Source organism: Ruditapes philippinarum, unplaced genomic scaffold (genome assembly GCF_026571515.1).
Source record: "Ruditapes philippinarum isolate M1 unplaced genomic scaffold, ASM2657151v2 ctg525_1_1_1_1, whole genome shotgun sequence".
NCBI classification, from domain to species: Eukaryota; Metazoa; Mollusca; class Bivalvia; order Venerida; family Veneridae; genus Ruditapes; species Ruditapes philippinarum.
In genome coordinates, this window is record NW_026861030.1 from 1 (window position 1) to 18,683 (window position 18,683).

An 18,683-nucleotide genomic window follows, 5' to 3' on the forward strand; every position below is an offset into this window, starting at 1 on the left:
AAAAGTGAAACAATTGCGCGCCTCCTGCTGGTATTGTTGCAATTCAAAGATAATTCCAGACCATATGGAACAGATTAAATTAACGTTACAGTATAGGCTTGAAATACATATCTTAAAGAAATTGGTGATGGTTACTAATAAAACATAAACGAATTTATATGCGATATAAATTACGATTTTTGGATTGATACTTTTAAAATATGTAATACATTCTTTAGATTGCCTACCAGAAACACACTTTGAAAGTTTATAAATAATTTATCAATGAAATATCACTTAGAATAGTCGTTCAACCATCCAACTATATTAAAAAGTAAACTGAATTCATTACACAGTTTTTAAGTTAGTTTCGGTTCAAAATTGAATTAAAGATACAAAAGCTTAGAGAATCTGTTTTTTTTATCTCTCTCTTTTTTTTAAAATCTATTTTTGACATTTCAAGTTAAATATATTTTTTGTAGTTTATCAAGGTTCTAGCTTATTTATTCATTTTATGGTTTTCAAGAAATGATGAGAGAAATGGGATTGAATTTATGACTTTAACAAAGACAGACATTTACAAAGTAAATCCGGTCAGATTTTTTTTTAAACCAGCGCTTTTCTGCTCTAACACTGTGGTAACAACAATAAAAATAAAGAAATAACGTGAATATCAAAACGCGTCATTATATTAACTACTCAGACCATTGCAAACTTCTCTCATTGATTTGCACGTGACCATAGAAAACGGCACGTTACTTCAAAATGGAGGTTACTTACACCAAAGAACACTGTTTCAGTTGACAAAAAAATTGGGACAAAAACAAACGTTATTTTCGGTTTTCATTAAAAGAATAAAACCAAACTTATCCATTAACACAATAAAATTTCAGTCAAAAATTTAAACATTTTTTTTATATATTTTAAACATCTTACTTTCACATTACTAAGAATAACAACCTGTTACGTACTTGGCTAAAACTATTCACATGGTAATATATATCATTTTCTTTTCTTTATTCAATTTAAGCAATCTATTGGCGGAAAGTTATTATTCAATTACATATATAAGAAAATAAATCAAAATCAAATTAATTTTTCTATATTATAATGTATGAAAATTTTGATTAAAAAAATATGATGGCACTGGTCTGTATAGCGAATCAAAAGGGGCCACTGCGAAGAAATGAAGACAAAAACAGTAGTTATTGTATTGTGCCACATAATCAATGGTCAAGACAACATTAAACCCGACAACCAACAGCAAACATAAGCAGAACATAAAATACAAATGAAAATAAACAAAACATGAATGAAACATAAACGAAAATAGATAAGCAATAAACGACATAAAAACAATGATAATATGCAAGCATGTGCAATCATGCTAGTACAAAATTTTACATTTAGATGTCTTCAGACTACTTAAATCCTATCATTCATTTACAATTAAAATTTAATTTACTTAATATTATTCAAGTCTTATGTACTCATGCACTGCTAATTAAACTACTACGCTAATATTTACACAAATATTTAATATGCTAGCATTTTTTAAATTCCTTATTAGCGGTATCATCAAATATATACTCATTTTAGGTTGACAATTTTATTTTATTTTCTGTAACGGTTAATTTCATTTTTTAACAAATTGGGATTTTCTTATTGTCTTTTATTTAAAGGTATTATTTATAACTATGTTTGTTTGCCTAAGGTATTATTTATAACTATGTTTGTTTGTCTGGTTTTTAAGCCGATATCAAATACATTTATGGCATTATCTCGAAGGCAGGTTCACCTCACCGGATGTCATGGATAACTAACCAGTAATAACAATTTTCTCCGCAACAGATTGACTACTATACCAGTATGATTTCTAAGTGAGTCTTTGAAAGAGTGACAGATAAAGGACCTTTAGAGCAATTGTCAAAGGAGAAATTTCGCGTCGCCCAAACATAAAACCAGCGACCCCGGTTACCGTTTCAATAGGTGATTTTTATTTATTACAAATTGAAATCAAAGTGTTTTCACTTTCTTTATTTTATATCAATTTTGTTTCAATTTGGATTATTATATGAACAGTTAAAATAGTATTTCTACGATTTGTTGTCTGTGAATTTCCTTTGATTTAATTTGAAACTATTTCATAGCCAATATCTTCTTGTGTTACAAAAAAGCTATTTATCTTAAGGAACAAAATGGAAATATAAAGTTGTTTTAACTACTTTTGTATTTTATGTGTTTATTGATACATAATGTTGTTTGACATTGCTATTTATAAAGTCACACATCTTATTCCTATTCTATGCCTTCATCTGTCTGTTATAATTCTTAATGTATTATAATTTGTTTTTCTTCTTCTTGGAAAAGTAATTAATAACGTTAGTCTCGTATTTAGGTGCTGAAAAGTGAAAATTCGATTGTTTCCAAACACATCATGTGTGCACACAGTATCATTCCGTTGGACAAGAGTTTGCTACATAAAGAGTTTGTAAAGCAATATGCTAGCTCAAAATGACGATCATTTTGGTACGATATATGTTGATAATTAAAGATATTTACTAATAATCAATTAACAATTCGTTTTCAGTGAGCTTACATAACTTTTAAACCACCCAAGAGTATGTTCGATGATAGAATGCATTGCATTTCTTATAATGTTTTTGCCAATTAAAATAAAAGTAGAGATCTAAAAATAGTAAAAGAGAAAAAGCTAACAGTCGGGAGTGCCAAATAATATTCTCTTTGTCAAATATATTTATATATGTTCGTATCCGATTTACACACTTAACCACATATCGTTCGCACATATATTCCTTAAAGTTTTGAAAAATTCCTAATGAGATAATATATCCATTTATCACCATGAACAAGAATGTTAAAAAAACCTTGAGGATTATGTGTCCTAATATACGGGACAACATGGCTCATATACCGATCTAATATTTTTTCTGGTGTCGGTTCATCTAGTAATACCATAAGGAAATCTGCCGTATCATTCGGTGGTAATGCAAACGGAGCCAGATAAACTTGTTCAATAAAATCATTTCTTCTTGGTAGAATCGTCTCCTTGTTGTCTTCATTAAGATGAGTGACTTCCTCTAAAACCTCTGGGATTCTCAGAGCGACGCATGGTCCTTCAAGCATTAAACACTCGATAATTTCAAGAAGCTTACTTTGTTGCTTATTGCTCACTTTGCCTTCCAGAAGATTACGGTTTGGAATCATATAGCTCGGCAGTTTGCGTTCTGATATGCATGTTTTCAGGAAGTAAAGGACATGGTGTATTCTTTCTGTAAAGTCCTTCATTTCAAATTTTACCATTGGCATTTCTTCTGATATCCAAAATATAATATTTTTCATTACATAAGATGATATACCAAGACATATTGGCTTGAAAAAGCGTTTCGAAAGTTTTTTCACAATAGCATAGACTTTGATCTGAGTGTCGTTGAAAGTTTGTACAATTGCAATTTCTGCTTCGGTAAAACATATACGCCATTGAAGAAAATGTTCCGGATGACCTTTCATTCCAACCGGTACAACATGACCGGTCATATCTTTTATTCTTGCAATAAGATTTCTTGGTGGCCAGTCATGCTCCCTGTCTCGATTGCACCACGTTTTCAGCAACGATGAAGCATTACATTTGAAAGCTAGACAATCGTCATATTGTAGTGAAATATCTATGTATGGTACAGACAACGAGAACGAAACTGACGGTCCATTTTTTTCAACATTTAACTTGAATGATTTTTTCATCCATCCTCTTTTTTCAAGTTGTTTTTGCACTGTGCCAAGCAATGGAGAAACTGCTTTCAGTGTTACCTTATCGTTTCGAAGTAATATGGACCCGTTGTATTCCACTAATGCATCTTTTAAATGTTCCGGAATATCAGCTGTATTCTTCCGAAAAAGCTTGAGAAATGTATAGCCTGGTGGAGACCTTTGGATATCAATATGGAATACGGCATGATAATTACCATTATTACATTGAGCGTCTTGTTTAGATTCCGTGCACATTACCGTTTTATCAACAAACATTTGATCAACGTCATTGTCGAATGATGTTGCAAGACCTTCACGTCGACTACCTGTCAGTAAAACATCAATATTCCCTCCGTATTTTCTTCTGTGGTATAAAGTTGATCCTTCAGAAATGTTCTTTCCTATCCATGAACGTTTTTCAACAATTTCTTTATTATATCCTAAAGAGTCCAGTGCCTTTGCTATTACAGATGTTTGCATTGTTTTTATCTATAATCATAGAACTATCTACATATTTGCGACACAACTGTTGAACTGATAAATGAAATCAACGAGGAAGTCCTCGGCAAATTATGTCATCTGTATGATATACATGACTGAACAATAGCTGAATATCAAGATATTTGGTTACCGTTTTATCAGTAACTGTTGTAAAATGTTAATTCAGATAAGTTACCACAAAATGTTTCATAAAATAATTTAGCTTCATATACACATTTCTGACTAGCAATTAGTTCTGACAGTGCCTAACACAAACTTCTCAGGTTTATTTGTCAAAAACTTATTAAACTTTCATGATACTTAAAATTCAAAATCAAGGAGAGAATATCATCGCAAGATTAAATGTTCTTTTGTTAGTGGAAAATATTCTTACATAATATGTATTATGTGGGGAAATATTATATCAAATATCAATTAAACAGGTTAACTTTTACTGAAAATACAGAATTTTATACCTGTTTCTGAAGATGCGGACTATATTCATTGGCGTTTTATTTTCAGAGATAATCATAAACTGAAAAAAACATATGTGCATTTCTGGTATTAACATTTTGGATTGATACTTTTAAAAATATTTAATACATTCTTTAGATTGCCTACCAGAAACACACTTTGAAATTTTATAAATAATTATTTATCAATGAATTATCACTTAGAATAGTCGTTCAACCCTTCAACTATATTAAAAAGTAAACTTGATTTCATTACACAGTTTTTAAGGTGCATCAAATGTCAGCCATATTGTTTTGTTGAAAATTTTAGGTCAAAAATTAAAACTTTCAACTGAAGTATTCTGAGGTACATTTGAAAAGGAAACTGTTGAGGCATTAATCCTTTACCTATAAAGAAGCTGTTACATTGCCTAAAAAGGAAAAGAAAATTAAAATAAAAACAAAAGCCTTACCTGAATCAGTTTGCAGCACATGTAACTTGTATGTCAAAATAAAGTTCCTTCCAATGATAAATATGTGATATGATGAATGAAAACTTTTAAAGTAACATCTATTTTAGTGACACTGAATCTCCATTACCTGAAAAAATTATTTATCAAGTGAAAATTTATATTCCAATAAGGCCAGTAAACACAGCATTATCTAAGTCCAATGTTTACATAGCATGTACACAAAAGTAGTGCAAGGTTAAGTATGGTGTACTATTATGGACATGGGTTACTGATAAAAAAATTTACTGCAATAATCCATAAGATAAGCAGGATAATATTCCTTCTTGTAATAATTCATTAAAATGAATTGAAACATGACCTTCTTGCAAAATTAATTTGACATAAAAAGCATAAATTCAGAAACTGTAAATTATTATATAGTATAGTTTTAATTACATTCAAAGCTGTTGTAATATGATATTAATATTTAAAAGATATTATGCATAATGTTATTTAAATATTTTTTAAATACAATTTTTAAATATAAAAACATACAGTACATGGTATAATATAAATTGGAAGAGAAATAAAGTATACCATTACAAATCTATGAAAGTTAAGGTGCCTTCATTATAGTCTTTGATCAAAGAATCTACTTCATATGACGCGTCTTCACCTTCATATAGCACCTCATATACTGCATCAGGATTTCCGTCTTTTCCAGAAGAAACAGAAAGCACGGTGCCTTTGTACCAATTTAGAGAGCCGTCTGATTCTGTACACTGGTGGTTGATTCTCCTCCCAAGGAATTTTAATTTTCTCAAACGTGTTGATCTGCAAATTTGTATAAAAAATATTAACTATCCCTTTCAAATACATCTTGAAGGCAATTAAAATCTGAAATAAATATTAATAATTTTTGGCCATTTTTAAACTTAAAATAAAGTTGCAAGTTAAATTTGCTCATTTATTTGGATGTTATGCAAAATTAATGTTTAAAAATAGTAAACAAAAGTTAATTTGAGAACAATTTACAGGTGCTTATAGTGTATAAAGGCAATAATATAAGTTTATAACCATCGTGATAGGAAAGGATTGCATGTACTGCACAATATTTTGTCAACATTTGTGTTACAGTACTCAGTGAAAAAGTACCTGAACATAAATTGATATAACAGCTTCATTCAAAAATTATAAAATTCAAATAAGGGTATATTTTCAAATTAATAAATACAATGACACAACAATTGAAATAAATTCCATGAATAATATATCCACATTAAATTTCATTAATTTTGAGCACATCAGTACACCATAGCGAGTTACTTGCATATGCACTTTCATTCATGTCATTTCACGCTTCATGACTTTGAGAAATATTTTTCTAATACAATATAAAGGTCAGGCTAACTTACCTTCAAAGCTATATCATAATCATAAAGTTGCATAAATATTTCAAAGAAATAAAATAGAATTAATAAAATCGTTTTTACAGGCCATGTGAGAACCTCTTGTTTTTGTTTACATTTTGATGAATGAAAACGAAAGTTAATTATTTGTAAATGGTATGTCATCGTACAACATAGCCGATCGGTTTGTTTATTTGTGGGATAAAGAACTTGAACAAAGTACCAGTGTATAAATTATAATCAATACATCTGATCTTACCGTGAATAAGTTAAAATCATTTGAAAAGAAAATTTTCCGCAGCAGCGTGTCTACATCTCCACCATGTTAGTTTACTTGGTACCCGTTCTAACAATTAATAGTTATTATCACGCTTACGACAGTCGGGTAACCATACGAAATGTATATCCGCCAAATTGTACAAAATTAAAAGAACTTACGCGATTGTTCATAGTTCTATGAAATATTACGTGTATTTGAAATATGTCGCTTATATATATTTTTTCTAACAAGGACGAAAATAAAGTGATAAAAGAAATGTAACTTTCATTAAGATACGCCAAAATTGCCCGATCTTTCAGGTGAGGTCTACTTCAGTGTATGAATATTTTTTACTTCCTTCCGTTATGCTGTCAACAGAAAGCCGACTAAATGTAAATAAATACAAGAAAGATATTACTATGTCAGGTATAAAGCAATCGAATTGAAATTCTGTGTATTTAGGTCTGTTCTATGAATATTTTTGTTCATGGGAATAAGAATCTGTTTTAATTAATTTCACTAAGAGAAGCATAAACATGATATCCTTTGAGGAAAAACAACGTAAAAACAGAAGGATTTGATAAAATGGCGGGTCAAAAATGTATGCCGAAGCACGTGAAAAGTTCTGAATACGTAAAGGAGGTTATTTAACAAAAGTTTATCACTCGGGTGCACTGCATTGATATATTGACTAAATGTTTATGAAAATGTTTTAATTTAATTCATAGTCTTTAAACAGAATTTTGACATAGCAGTATGTGGGTAATTTTCAGTTTCAAAATTGTGCAACACTGTCATATTTTGATTTTGGAATCAATAGGTCACTCTAATGGTGATATATCCCTATATATTTATTAACTATTAACTTTTTTTTATAAAAACTCTTCTCTATTTTGTAATTCAACAACTGTCATGTAATGTTGAGGAGTAGCAAATTCACAAGTTTGATGTACCTTAAGTTAGTATCTGTTCAAAATTAAATGAAAGATACAAAAGTCTAGAGAATCACTTTTTTCTCTCATTTTTTTTTTAAATATTTTTGACATTTCAAGATAAATATATTTTTTGAAGTTTATCAGGGTTCTAGTTTATTCTTTTTATGGTTTTCAAGAAATGAAGAGAAATAGGATTAAATTTATGACTTTAACAAAGACAGACATTTACAAAGTAAAACCAGTCAGATTAATTTTATTTTTAAACCAGCACTTTTCTGCTCTAACACTGTGGTAACAACAATACAAATCAAGAAATAACGCGAATATCAAAACGCGTCATTATATTAACAACTCAGACCATTGCAAACTTCTCTCATTGATTTGCACGTGACCATAGAAAACGGCACGTGACTTCAAAATGGAGGTTACTTACACGAAAGAAGACTGTTTCAGTTGACAAAAAAATTTGTGACAAAAACAAACGTTTTTTTCGGTTTTAATTAAAAGAATAAAACCAAACTTATCCATAAACACAATAAAATTTCAGTCAAAAATTTAAACACTATTTTTATATATATTTTAAACATCTTACTTTCACATTACTAAGAATAACAACCTGTTACGTACTTGGCTAAAACTATTAACATGGTAATATATATCATTTTCTTTTCTTTATTCAATTTAAGCAATCTATTGGCGAAAAGTTATTATTCAATTACATATATAAGAAAATAAATCAAAATCAAATTTATTTTTCTATATTATAATGTATGAAAATTTTGATTAAAAAACTATGATGGCACTGGTCTTTATAGCGAATCAAAAGGGGCCACTGCGAAGAAATGGAGACAAAAACAGTAGTAATGGTATTGTGCCACATAATCAATGGATAAATTGCTAATTCAAGACAACATTAATTCCGACAACCATAAACATAAGCAGAACATAAAATAAAATGAAAATAAACAAAACATAAATGAAACATAAAATATGATAATCAAGATCAACAAGGAAAGGCGGCGTTCAATGAACGCAACCCCCATATGTCCTAGCAACAAGAACCAGTGGCAAGGAGCCCAGGTGGACCCCAAACAAAAACAGGACAGGGCAAAGACAGAGCACGGACAGGTTAATCATTAAATGATAAATAATTTGTAACTGATTAGGAATTCAAAGAAAAGGATAATATGCCCAAGAAGGGGAAGGGGACAGGAGACCGGGGGAAGGGGGGGGTAATCAAAGAAATAAAAACTAGAGACAATGGGGAAGATACTTACCGTGGACGAGAAAACAACAAGGGACACAAGCAAAAGTGTCACCAAAACAGTAAGAAACAACATAGACATACATCTGAGGAACACAGAGGGGCGCCGCCTTGGAACGGTCAGCAGCATAATAATGACTGCTGGGGAGTTTAAACCGGTTAATGGTGCACCAAACCTCGCTCTTAGCCCCACCATGTTCCTATAAACGAGACAGTGTAAATAAAATGATTCCCCGTCAAGTGAAATTCTAACAGTTGTCATGGTTACAAAAGGTTAAATAAGTAGAACACTAAAATGATCATGTAGAAACATATAAAAGTAAACCCAATGACCATAACAAAAGTACTCAATGTCCTTAAGGAAGACAGAGCAACAAGAAAATCACCTACAAGGGCCCGACGAAGCAAGGCAGAAGACGAACATTAAGACAATTCAGTCCCAAAGGGCTTTACGAACTATCCATCATAGAATCTCCCACTTGGTCAGTCAGATGTAATCAAAAGAGGAAAGCGTAGTGTCCAACTGAAAAAGGCTTGAACACTAAACATGCAGTATGTCTTAAAATAGTAGGATCATAACCTCTTTTAATAAAACGTTTAATGATTTTAGTAAAAACAGCAGAAAAATTACCATGACCCAAAATCTTACGAAGTTTGTAAATCACATCGCCATAAAAACCAGGCTGTCTAATCCCTTGTCGCAGAAGAGTTTTTAAATCACTATTGAATTTAGAAATTAAACCAATTGTAAAATTTAGTAAAATATTTCCGTAATTTATGATAGCGGTAGCCCTGTTTTAGAAGTTTGCTGGTAATAAAAATATTCCGCTCGTTGAAATCCTTTACGTTGCTACAAGCTCTAGCGAATCTAATTAACTGAGAAACATAAACCCCGTAAGATGTTGCATAGGGTACGTCTCCATCTAAATGTAGATAATTAACTATACAAAAGTCAAAGTCATCTCTTTTATCATAGATTTTCGTGTGAATAGAATTGTTGTTGATAGTAATATGAAGATCCAAAAATGATGTACTCAAACTTCAAGAGTTCGTTTTATTAAGTTGTAGTTCATGTGGATAAATGTCAGACACCATTTGATCAAAATAAGGATTATCTAAATTAAAAATATCATCAAGGTATCTGGAAGTATTATTAAATGCGACTATAACATCTTGTTGTTTATCTTCAGAGAGACTCAACATAAAGTCTCTTTCATAGCAGTACAAAAACAAATCGGCGACCATTGCAAAATTAGTACCCATAGGAACTCCTATGATCTGTTTAAATAGGGTATTACCAAACCTGACATAAATATTGTCTAAAAGAAAAGAGAGTGCTCTACAAACTTCGTCACAGGTCCACATAGTATAATGTTTAACAATACCGTTAGTAAAAAAAGCTTTGTTAGAATTACATGCTAGAAAGGTAACTTTTTCCCGTGCAAAAGTTTTCTGAATTAAGGAAATTAGTTTATCATTGATTAATTTATGTGGCAAAGTTGTATAAAGTGTAGAAAATCGTATGTACTGACAATGGAAGCTTGAAAGTTCTTAATTTTGAATTTATCCAAGATTTCACCAGAATTTTTAATTGACCAAAAGAGATGTTTGCCTGTGTTTTCATAGACTTTATCACAATATCTAATTACATGTGTTTTAATGGCAGTCAAACAAGACGTCAATAAAATAGAAAGTTTACTTGTTGTGCAAGATGTAGAAGTAGCAATGAATCTGGCTTTGTAAGGTTTTTTATGTAATTTAGGAATCCAATACATAATAGGAAGTTTGAGTTCTTTTTCATTAATTTGGACTTTAAGATTGGAAATATTAGTAATATGATTGTTTACAATGTCTTTTTCGGAGGCAGAGGTTTAAGAATACGCATTAGTACTATTTAGTTCCTTATGCAAAACGTTAATGTAATGGATTCGTCATACAATTATAATATTATTAGCCGCCTTGTCCGCTGGCACCAAAAAAAATTGAATGAAAAGCTAGAATATCTTTTTTCAGATGTCTTAAAGTAAGTCTTGGTTTAGGTGGAAAAAGATGTTCATTTCCACGATAAAAATTAATACGTGAATCATCAATTTTAAAGATGTTACGTTTCCATGTAACTAGAGCATTACTATCCGCATTTTCACGGCGACACCATTTGACCGAAAAATCCTCTAAAGATTCAGCAATCTGACCACGACAAGCATTAAAATCAATCTCAGAAGGAATTCTGTATTTAGGTCCTTTCAAGAATAAGTTACGAATTCTTTTGTCTGCAATTATATCAAAATTACCAGTGATTATATGGCCAAAATCTAAATTACAGAATTTAGAAGAATTGAAGTCTCAAGTTGTTGAAGTATTAGACTGAATATCTAAGTCAGAAACCACTTTGTTGTAATTAAATATGATATTTCTAACAGGTTTCTTATATTTATAGCAAATAATTAGTATCCCATGGAGTTTTGAAATATAAAGGAACTGAATTAGTGACACGTTTATCACGAAAAATACTTGGTAAATCGATGAAATCGATACCTTCAAGAAAGGTTACTTTTAGGAAATGCCTGTTGTGGTCAGAAGTGTTGTCGATATGAGGTCTTAAGACGTGCTGAGTATAACTTTTGAGTATAACTTTGAATAAGATAAGCTGCTGTATATAAAGGATCTGTTTGAATAACTAAAAGAAATAGATACAGCAAGATACAACATAACAACCTTGATAATATGCAAGTATGTGCAATCAACATGCTAGTACAAAATTTTACATTTATATGTCTTCAGACTACTTAAATCCTATCATTCACTTACAATTTAGAATTAAAATTTAATATACTTAATATTATTCAAGTCTTATGTACTCATGCACTGCTAATTAAACTACTATGCTAATATGTACACAAATATTTTTTTAAATTCCTTATTAGCGGTATCATCAAATATATACTCATTTTAGGTTGACAATTTTATTTCATTTTCTGTAACGGTTAATATCATTTTTTAACAAAATTGGGATTTTTCTTTTTGTCTTTTATTTAAAGGTATTATTTATAACTATATTTGTTTGCCTAAGGTATTATTTATAACTATGTTTGTTTGTCTGGTTTTTAAGCCGATATCAAATACATTTATGGCATTATCTCGACGGCAGGTTCACCTAACCGGATGTCATGGATAACTTACCAGTAATAACAATTTTCTTCGCAACAGATTGACTACTATAACAATATGATTTCTGAGTGAGCCTGTGAAAGAGTGACAGATAAAGGACCTTTAGAGCAATTGTCAAAGAAAAAATTTCGCGTCGCCCAAATATCAAACCAGCGACCCCGGTTAACGTTTCAATAGGTGATTTTCATTTATTACAAATTGAAATCAAAGTGTTTTCACTTTCTTTATTTTATATTGATTTTGTTTTAATTTGGATTATTATATGAACAATTTAAATAGTATTTCTACGATTTATTGTGTATGAATTTCCTTTGATTTAATTTGAAACTATTTCATAGCCAATATCTTCTTGTTTTACAAAAACAACTGTTTATCTTAAGGAACAAAATGGAAATATAATGTTGTTTTAACTACATTTGTATTTTATGTGTTTATTGATACATAATGTTGTTTGACATTGCTATTTATAAAATAGATAAATACATATAAAGTCATACATCTTGTTCCTATTCTATGCCTTTACCTGTCTGTTATAATTCTTAATGTATTATAATTTGTTTTTCTTCTTCTTCTTGGAAAAGTAATTAATAACGTTAGTCTCGTATTTAGGAAACAATCGTATAGTGTTGAAAAGTGAAAATTCGATTGTTTCCCAACACTTCATGTGTGCACACAGTATCAATCCGTTTGACAAGAGTTTGCTACATAAAAGTTTGTAAAGCAATATGCTAGCTCAAAATGACGATCATTTTGGTACGATATATGTTGATAATTAAAGATATTTACTAATGATCAATTAACAAATCAAATTTATGTTTTCGTTTTCAGTGTAGCTGTTTTGAGCGAACATAATTTTTCAACCACCCAAGAGTAAGTTTAATGATAGAATGCATTACATTTCTTATTATGTTCTTTCCAATTAAAATAAAAGTAGATATCTAAAAATAGTTAAAGAAAAGAAGCTTAACAATAGAGAGTGCCAAATTACATTCTCTTAGTCAAAGATATTTATATATATTTGTATTCGATTTATACACTTAACCACATATCGTTCGCACATATATTCCTTAAAGTTTTGAAAAATTCCTAATGAGATAATATATCCATTTATCACCATGAACAAGAATGTTAAAAAAACCTTGAGGATTATGTGTCCTAATATACGGGACAACATGACTCATATACCGATCTAATATTTTTTTCTGGTGTCGGTTCATCTAGTAATACCATAAGGAAATCTGCCGTATCATTCGGTGGTAATGCAAACGGAGCCAGATAAACTTGTTCAATAAAATCATTTCTTCTTGGTAGAATCGTCTCCTTGTTGTCTTTATTAAGATGAGTGACTTCCTCTTAAACCTCTGGGATTCTCAGAGCGACGAATGGTCCTCCAAGCATTAAACACTCGATAATTTCAAGAAGCTTACTTTGTTGCTTATTGCTCACTTTGCTTTCAAGAAGATAACGGCTTGGAATCATATAGCTCGACAGTTTGCGTTCTGATATGCATGTTTTTAGGAAGTAAAGAACATGGTATATTCTTTCTGTAAAGTCCTTCATTTCAAATTTTACCATTGGTACTTCTTCTGATATCCAAAATATAATATTTTTCATTACATAAGATGTTATTCCACGACATATTGGCTTTAAAAAGCGTTTCGAAAGTTTTTTTCACAATAGCATAGACTTTGATCTGAGTGTCGTTGAAAGATTGTAAAGCAATATGCTAGCTCAAAATGACGATCATTTTGGTACGATATATGTTGATAATTAAAGATATTTACTAATAATCAATTAACAATTCGTTTTCAGTGAGCTTACATAACTTTTAAACCACCCAAGAGTATGTTCGATGATAGAATGCATTGCATTTCTTATAATGTTTTTGCCAATTAAAATAAAAGTAGAGATCTAAAAATAGTAAAAGAGAAAAAGCTAACAGTCGGGAGTGCCAAATAATATTCTCTTTGTCAAATATATTTATATATGTTCGTATCCGATTTACACACTTAACCACATATCGTTCGCACATATATTCCTTAAAGTTTTGAAAAATTCCTAATGAGATAATATATCCATTTATCACCATGAACAAGAATGTTAAAAAAACCTTGAGGATTATGTGTCCTAATATACGGGACAACATGGCTCATATACCGATCTAATATTTTTTCTGGTGTCGGTTCATCTAGTAATACCATAAGGAAATCTGCCGTATCATTCGGTGGTAATGCAAACGGAGCCAGATAAACTTGTTCAATAAAATCATTTCTTCTTGGTAGAATCGTCTCCTTGTTGTCTTTATTAAGATGAGTGACTTCCTCTAAAACCTCTGGGATTCTCAGAGCGACGAATGGTCCTTCAAGCATTAAACACTCTATAATTTCAAGAAGCTTACTTTGTTGCTTATTGCTCACTTTGCTTTCCAGAAGATTACGGCTTGGAATCATATAGCTCGACAGTTTGCGTTCTGATATGCATGTTTTCAGGAAGTACAGAACATGGTATATTCTTTCTGTAAAGTCCTTCATTTCAAATTTTACCATTGGCACTTCTTCTGATATCCAAAATATAATATTTTTCATTACATAAGATGTTATTCCACGACATATTGGCTTTAAAAAGCGTTTCGAAAGTTTTTTCACAATAGCATAGACTTTGATCTGAGTGTCGTTGAAAGATTGTACAAGTGCAATTTCTGCTTCGGTAAAACATATACGCCATTGAAGAAAATGTTCCGGATGACCTTTCATTCCAACCGGTACAACATGACCGGTCATATCTTTTATTCTTGCAATAAGATTTCTTGGTGGCCAGTCATGCTCCCTGTCTCGATTGCACCACGTTTTCAGCAACGATGAAGCATTACATTTGAAAGCTAGACAATCGTCATAATTATTGTAGTGAAATATTTATGTATGGTACAGACAACGAGAACGAAACTGACGGTCCATTTTTTTCAACATTTAACTTGAATGATTTTTTCATCCATCCTCTTTTTTCAAGTTGTTTTTGCACTGTGCCAAGCAATGGAGAAACTGCTTTCAGTGTTACTTTATCGTTCCGAAGTAATATGGACCCGTTGTATTCCACTAATGCATCTTTTAAATGTTCCGGAATATCAGCTGTATTCTTCCGAAAAAGCTTGAGAAATGTTTAGCCTGGTGGAGACCTTTGGATATCAATATGGAATACAGCATGATAATTACCATTATTACATTGAGCGTCTTGTTTAGATTCCGTGCACATTACCGTTTTATCAACAAACATTTGATCAACGTCATTGTCGAATGATGTTGCAAGACCTTCACGTCGACTACCTGTCAGTAAAACATCAATATTCCCTCCGTATTTTCTTCTGTGGTATAAAGTTGATCCTTCAGAAATGTTCTTTCCTATTCATGACCGCTTTTCAACTGTTTCTTTATCATACCTAAGAGAATCAAGTGCCTTTATTATTTTCGAAGCTTGCATTATTTGGTTTATTCCTATAAAACGTCTAAAACGTGAATGTTATGTAACTAAACTGTATATTTTAACCGGTAAACATCGACTTGAGTTATATTTTGTAATACATGACAAAAACAAATGGACTGATAAGAGACAGATAAGAGAGCTTTTGAGCAATCGTTATGAAGATAACACTGTTTTTCAACATATTATCAGGTGTTCATTCGGATAAATAATCACAGTTTCATATAGATTATAATAATTTATTGTCACATACATATTTCCGTTATGAAAATACATACCATCTACTTGTTATAAAGGTTTGATGATACAGGCATGCTCCGATATCGAAATGTTAACTTTATAATTCATCAGTGATCAGTACTCAGTGTTAGAAATGTTTTCATGGTGTTGTGCGATATAAATCGAATGAGTGAAACGTTTCATGAGAAACTACAGAAAAAAAACTGCAAAGTAAAAAAGGATATGAAAAAATAAAACTAGAGCTATCACTAAAGGTGATTCATACCCATACCAGCAACCTTGACTTTTTGAAAAATGGTCTGAAGTGAATTTTGAATTAAACCTATAATGTATGATGTGTTTCATCTGTGTACCAATAATTATTACAATAAAGTGCCTATCTTTCATAAGCCATGCTTCTATTTTTAGTAACAGCGACCTTGTCCTTGAACCTAGGGGTCCAACAACAATCTCAAGCTATGTATCTTCAAAAGCTTGCTAAATGACAAGTTTTATTATCTCATTCCTAACTCTGAGCACGGTCTTCACGTTAGCTTGAAAATACCAATTGATAAAATATCTCACTGCTAATGTCAGTTATCATCTGGAAACTATTTTCCTATTTTAAGTAACAATGACCTTGCGTCAAGGGGTCCAAAAGCAATCCCAACCAGGGTTGTCATATAAACTTGCTTTATTCCAAGTTTGATTACAATATCTCATTCATAACTCTTTTAATCATTTTTCTATTACAAGTAACAGAGACCATTACCCCAGGGAGTCCAAAAGAAATCCTGAGCGGGGTCGTCATATATGCTTGCGTTATACTAAATTTGATTATAATATCTCATTCCGAACTCTAAAATTCCAGAAACCATGAAGTGGACCGACAAACCGATCAATCGACCAACCGACGGACCGACAAGCTGACTCCTATATACCCGGCCCCTTAACTTGTGTGGGTAGTATGCTACAGACGGGGTCAAAAAATATATCGTTCGTCAGCTAACTTTGCTTGATAAGACATTTTACACATAATATTATGCGACAACGCTATCTATCGATCGCAATATAACGTTAATTTACGGGGTTTGTATTTATAACAAAAATTTGGGATTTTATTGTTGATAAACCTTGTCTAACAAGTAGAATGGATAGCAAACCTTATGTCTGTCATATAACTAAATAAAATTTTATACGTTAAAAAACAACAACAAAAAAGCCCATCTCCTGTTAAGCAGAACATTGCAAAAAGAGCAATATGAAATCGGGTATGTATTAGTTATCTATCGAACATCATATGGACATAAGAATATTATTAAGGCCAAACTAAAGAAATGAATATGGAGTTCGAAAAGTGTATATACATTATTATTTCAGAAGTAAACTTATCTTCTTAAAATTCTAATATTTTAAGTAGCATTGACTCCTTTGTAGATCAGAAAAATATGAATATTTTGAAATTAATTCCATAGAACGGATTTTGAACTATTATACAATGGCAATTACCATTTTACTATTCTACTGTTTAAAAAGTATTTCATTTGTGTAAATATTAATTTAATGTACCGACTTCTTTTTCATCTTTTATTTTCAGAACATGTCATCAAAATCTTAGGTACTTATGAGGGAGTGAAAATCCCGAGTTCAGGAACGTTTATAATACGAAAAATAAAAGATTTTACCACTATCGTGTTGGAGCATACCTCAGCCCTTTTGCAAAAGTACAAAAATACCCGTTTTTTCGTCATTTTACTTTCACATTAATTTATCGTATATAATAAATTAAAGTAATAATAGATGTTTTAAAAAAGGCATTTTGAGGGGTTTTGAAAAGTGATTTTTAGATTTAATATTCAAGCGCATTGTGGGTTTATAAAAAATACGGTGCAAAAAAACCCCTTTTTTTTCACTCAAAAAAAAAAACCGTTTAAATTAAATCCCATTTTTTTATTATTATTTTTTTTGCAATGGAATGAGCTGACATAAACGAATTTGAAGTTGCTGGATGGCACATTTCACAATTACATGTTACTTTAAGCTCGATTGTTAAATAAATTCGTGCAACTTTAATAAAAACAAATTTCGAGTGCTCCTCCTGGAACTAACCAGTACTGGGCTTCTACGACAAATTATGGCCAATGAACCCCGGAAGGGGCTTGTATCCCAGTCCACAATCCATTGATTGGAAGCATTCAACTTAAGAAATTGGCCATAGCTTGTCTTTGTACAATGAACACATAAAATTAGGCAATGAACCACAAAAGAACTTTATTTCTTTGGATAAGGTATTTAGTCTATTTTCTGATTAACATTGATCATAATTAGGTTTTTGGAGGTCCAATTTGAATAATATACAGACTATGTTTTAAATGTACCTGTGCCTAAATAATCATAGCTTCTAAAGAGTGTGTGCTCGTGTGTAAGTGTGCGAACGCGCACGCGCATGTGTAAAAAATTTGCCGTTCCCCCCAACACCAAGTAAAAACGGGCGAACAAAGTGCTCCCTTTTCAATAAGCAAGTACTTTTTTATTTTTACATGTACAGTGGATGTTATAAACATAAACCAGTTTATTTATCAATGTTTAAAAAGGGGTAGGGATGTGGGCGTTACGAATCACGGTTTATCTCCGAAGATAAATAAAAAAAATTTTAACCAGTTTAAACTGATTTAAAATTTTTAAATTGGGAATACCCCACTGAAAATTTGTTTGCGATTTATTTTTTTTGAATGGTCACAAAACTTTGCTCTTAGGTCAATTTGTGAAACATTTTTTTTTGAATGAAGGTAAATAAAGACAATAAATGAACAAATTATCAATA

The 18,683-nt window shown here is 31.0% G+C and overlaps 1 protein-coding gene across 1 annotated transcript; it reads right to left on the reverse strand.

The window, feature by feature from the left end:
- Positions 1 to 83: 83 nt before the first annotated feature.
- On the reverse strand, positions 84 to 7,062 carry LOC132714300 (uncharacterized). Its single transcript, XM_060697136.1, has 5 exons — positions 6,800 to 7,062; positions 5,729 to 5,965; positions 5,153 to 5,279; positions 4,704 to 4,762; positions 84 to 4,236 (listed from the first exon to the last, which is right to left on the reverse strand). Exon 5 carries the CDS (start codon positions 4,225 to 4,227, stop codon positions 2,797 to 2,799), a length of 1,431 nt encoding a protein of 476 aa, XP_060553119.1. The 5' UTR covers positions 4,228 to 4,236; positions 4,704 to 4,762; positions 5,153 to 5,279; positions 5,729 to 5,965; positions 6,800 to 7,062; the 3' UTR covers positions 84 to 2,796.
- Between the last annotated feature and the right edge of the window lie 11,621 nt (positions 7,063 to 18,683).

Coding starts and splice junctions, on each gene's coding strand:
- LOC132714300 (XM_060697136.1), bottom strand. CDS start 4,227: ATGCAAACATCTGTAATAGCAAAGGCACTGGACTCTTTAGGATATAAT.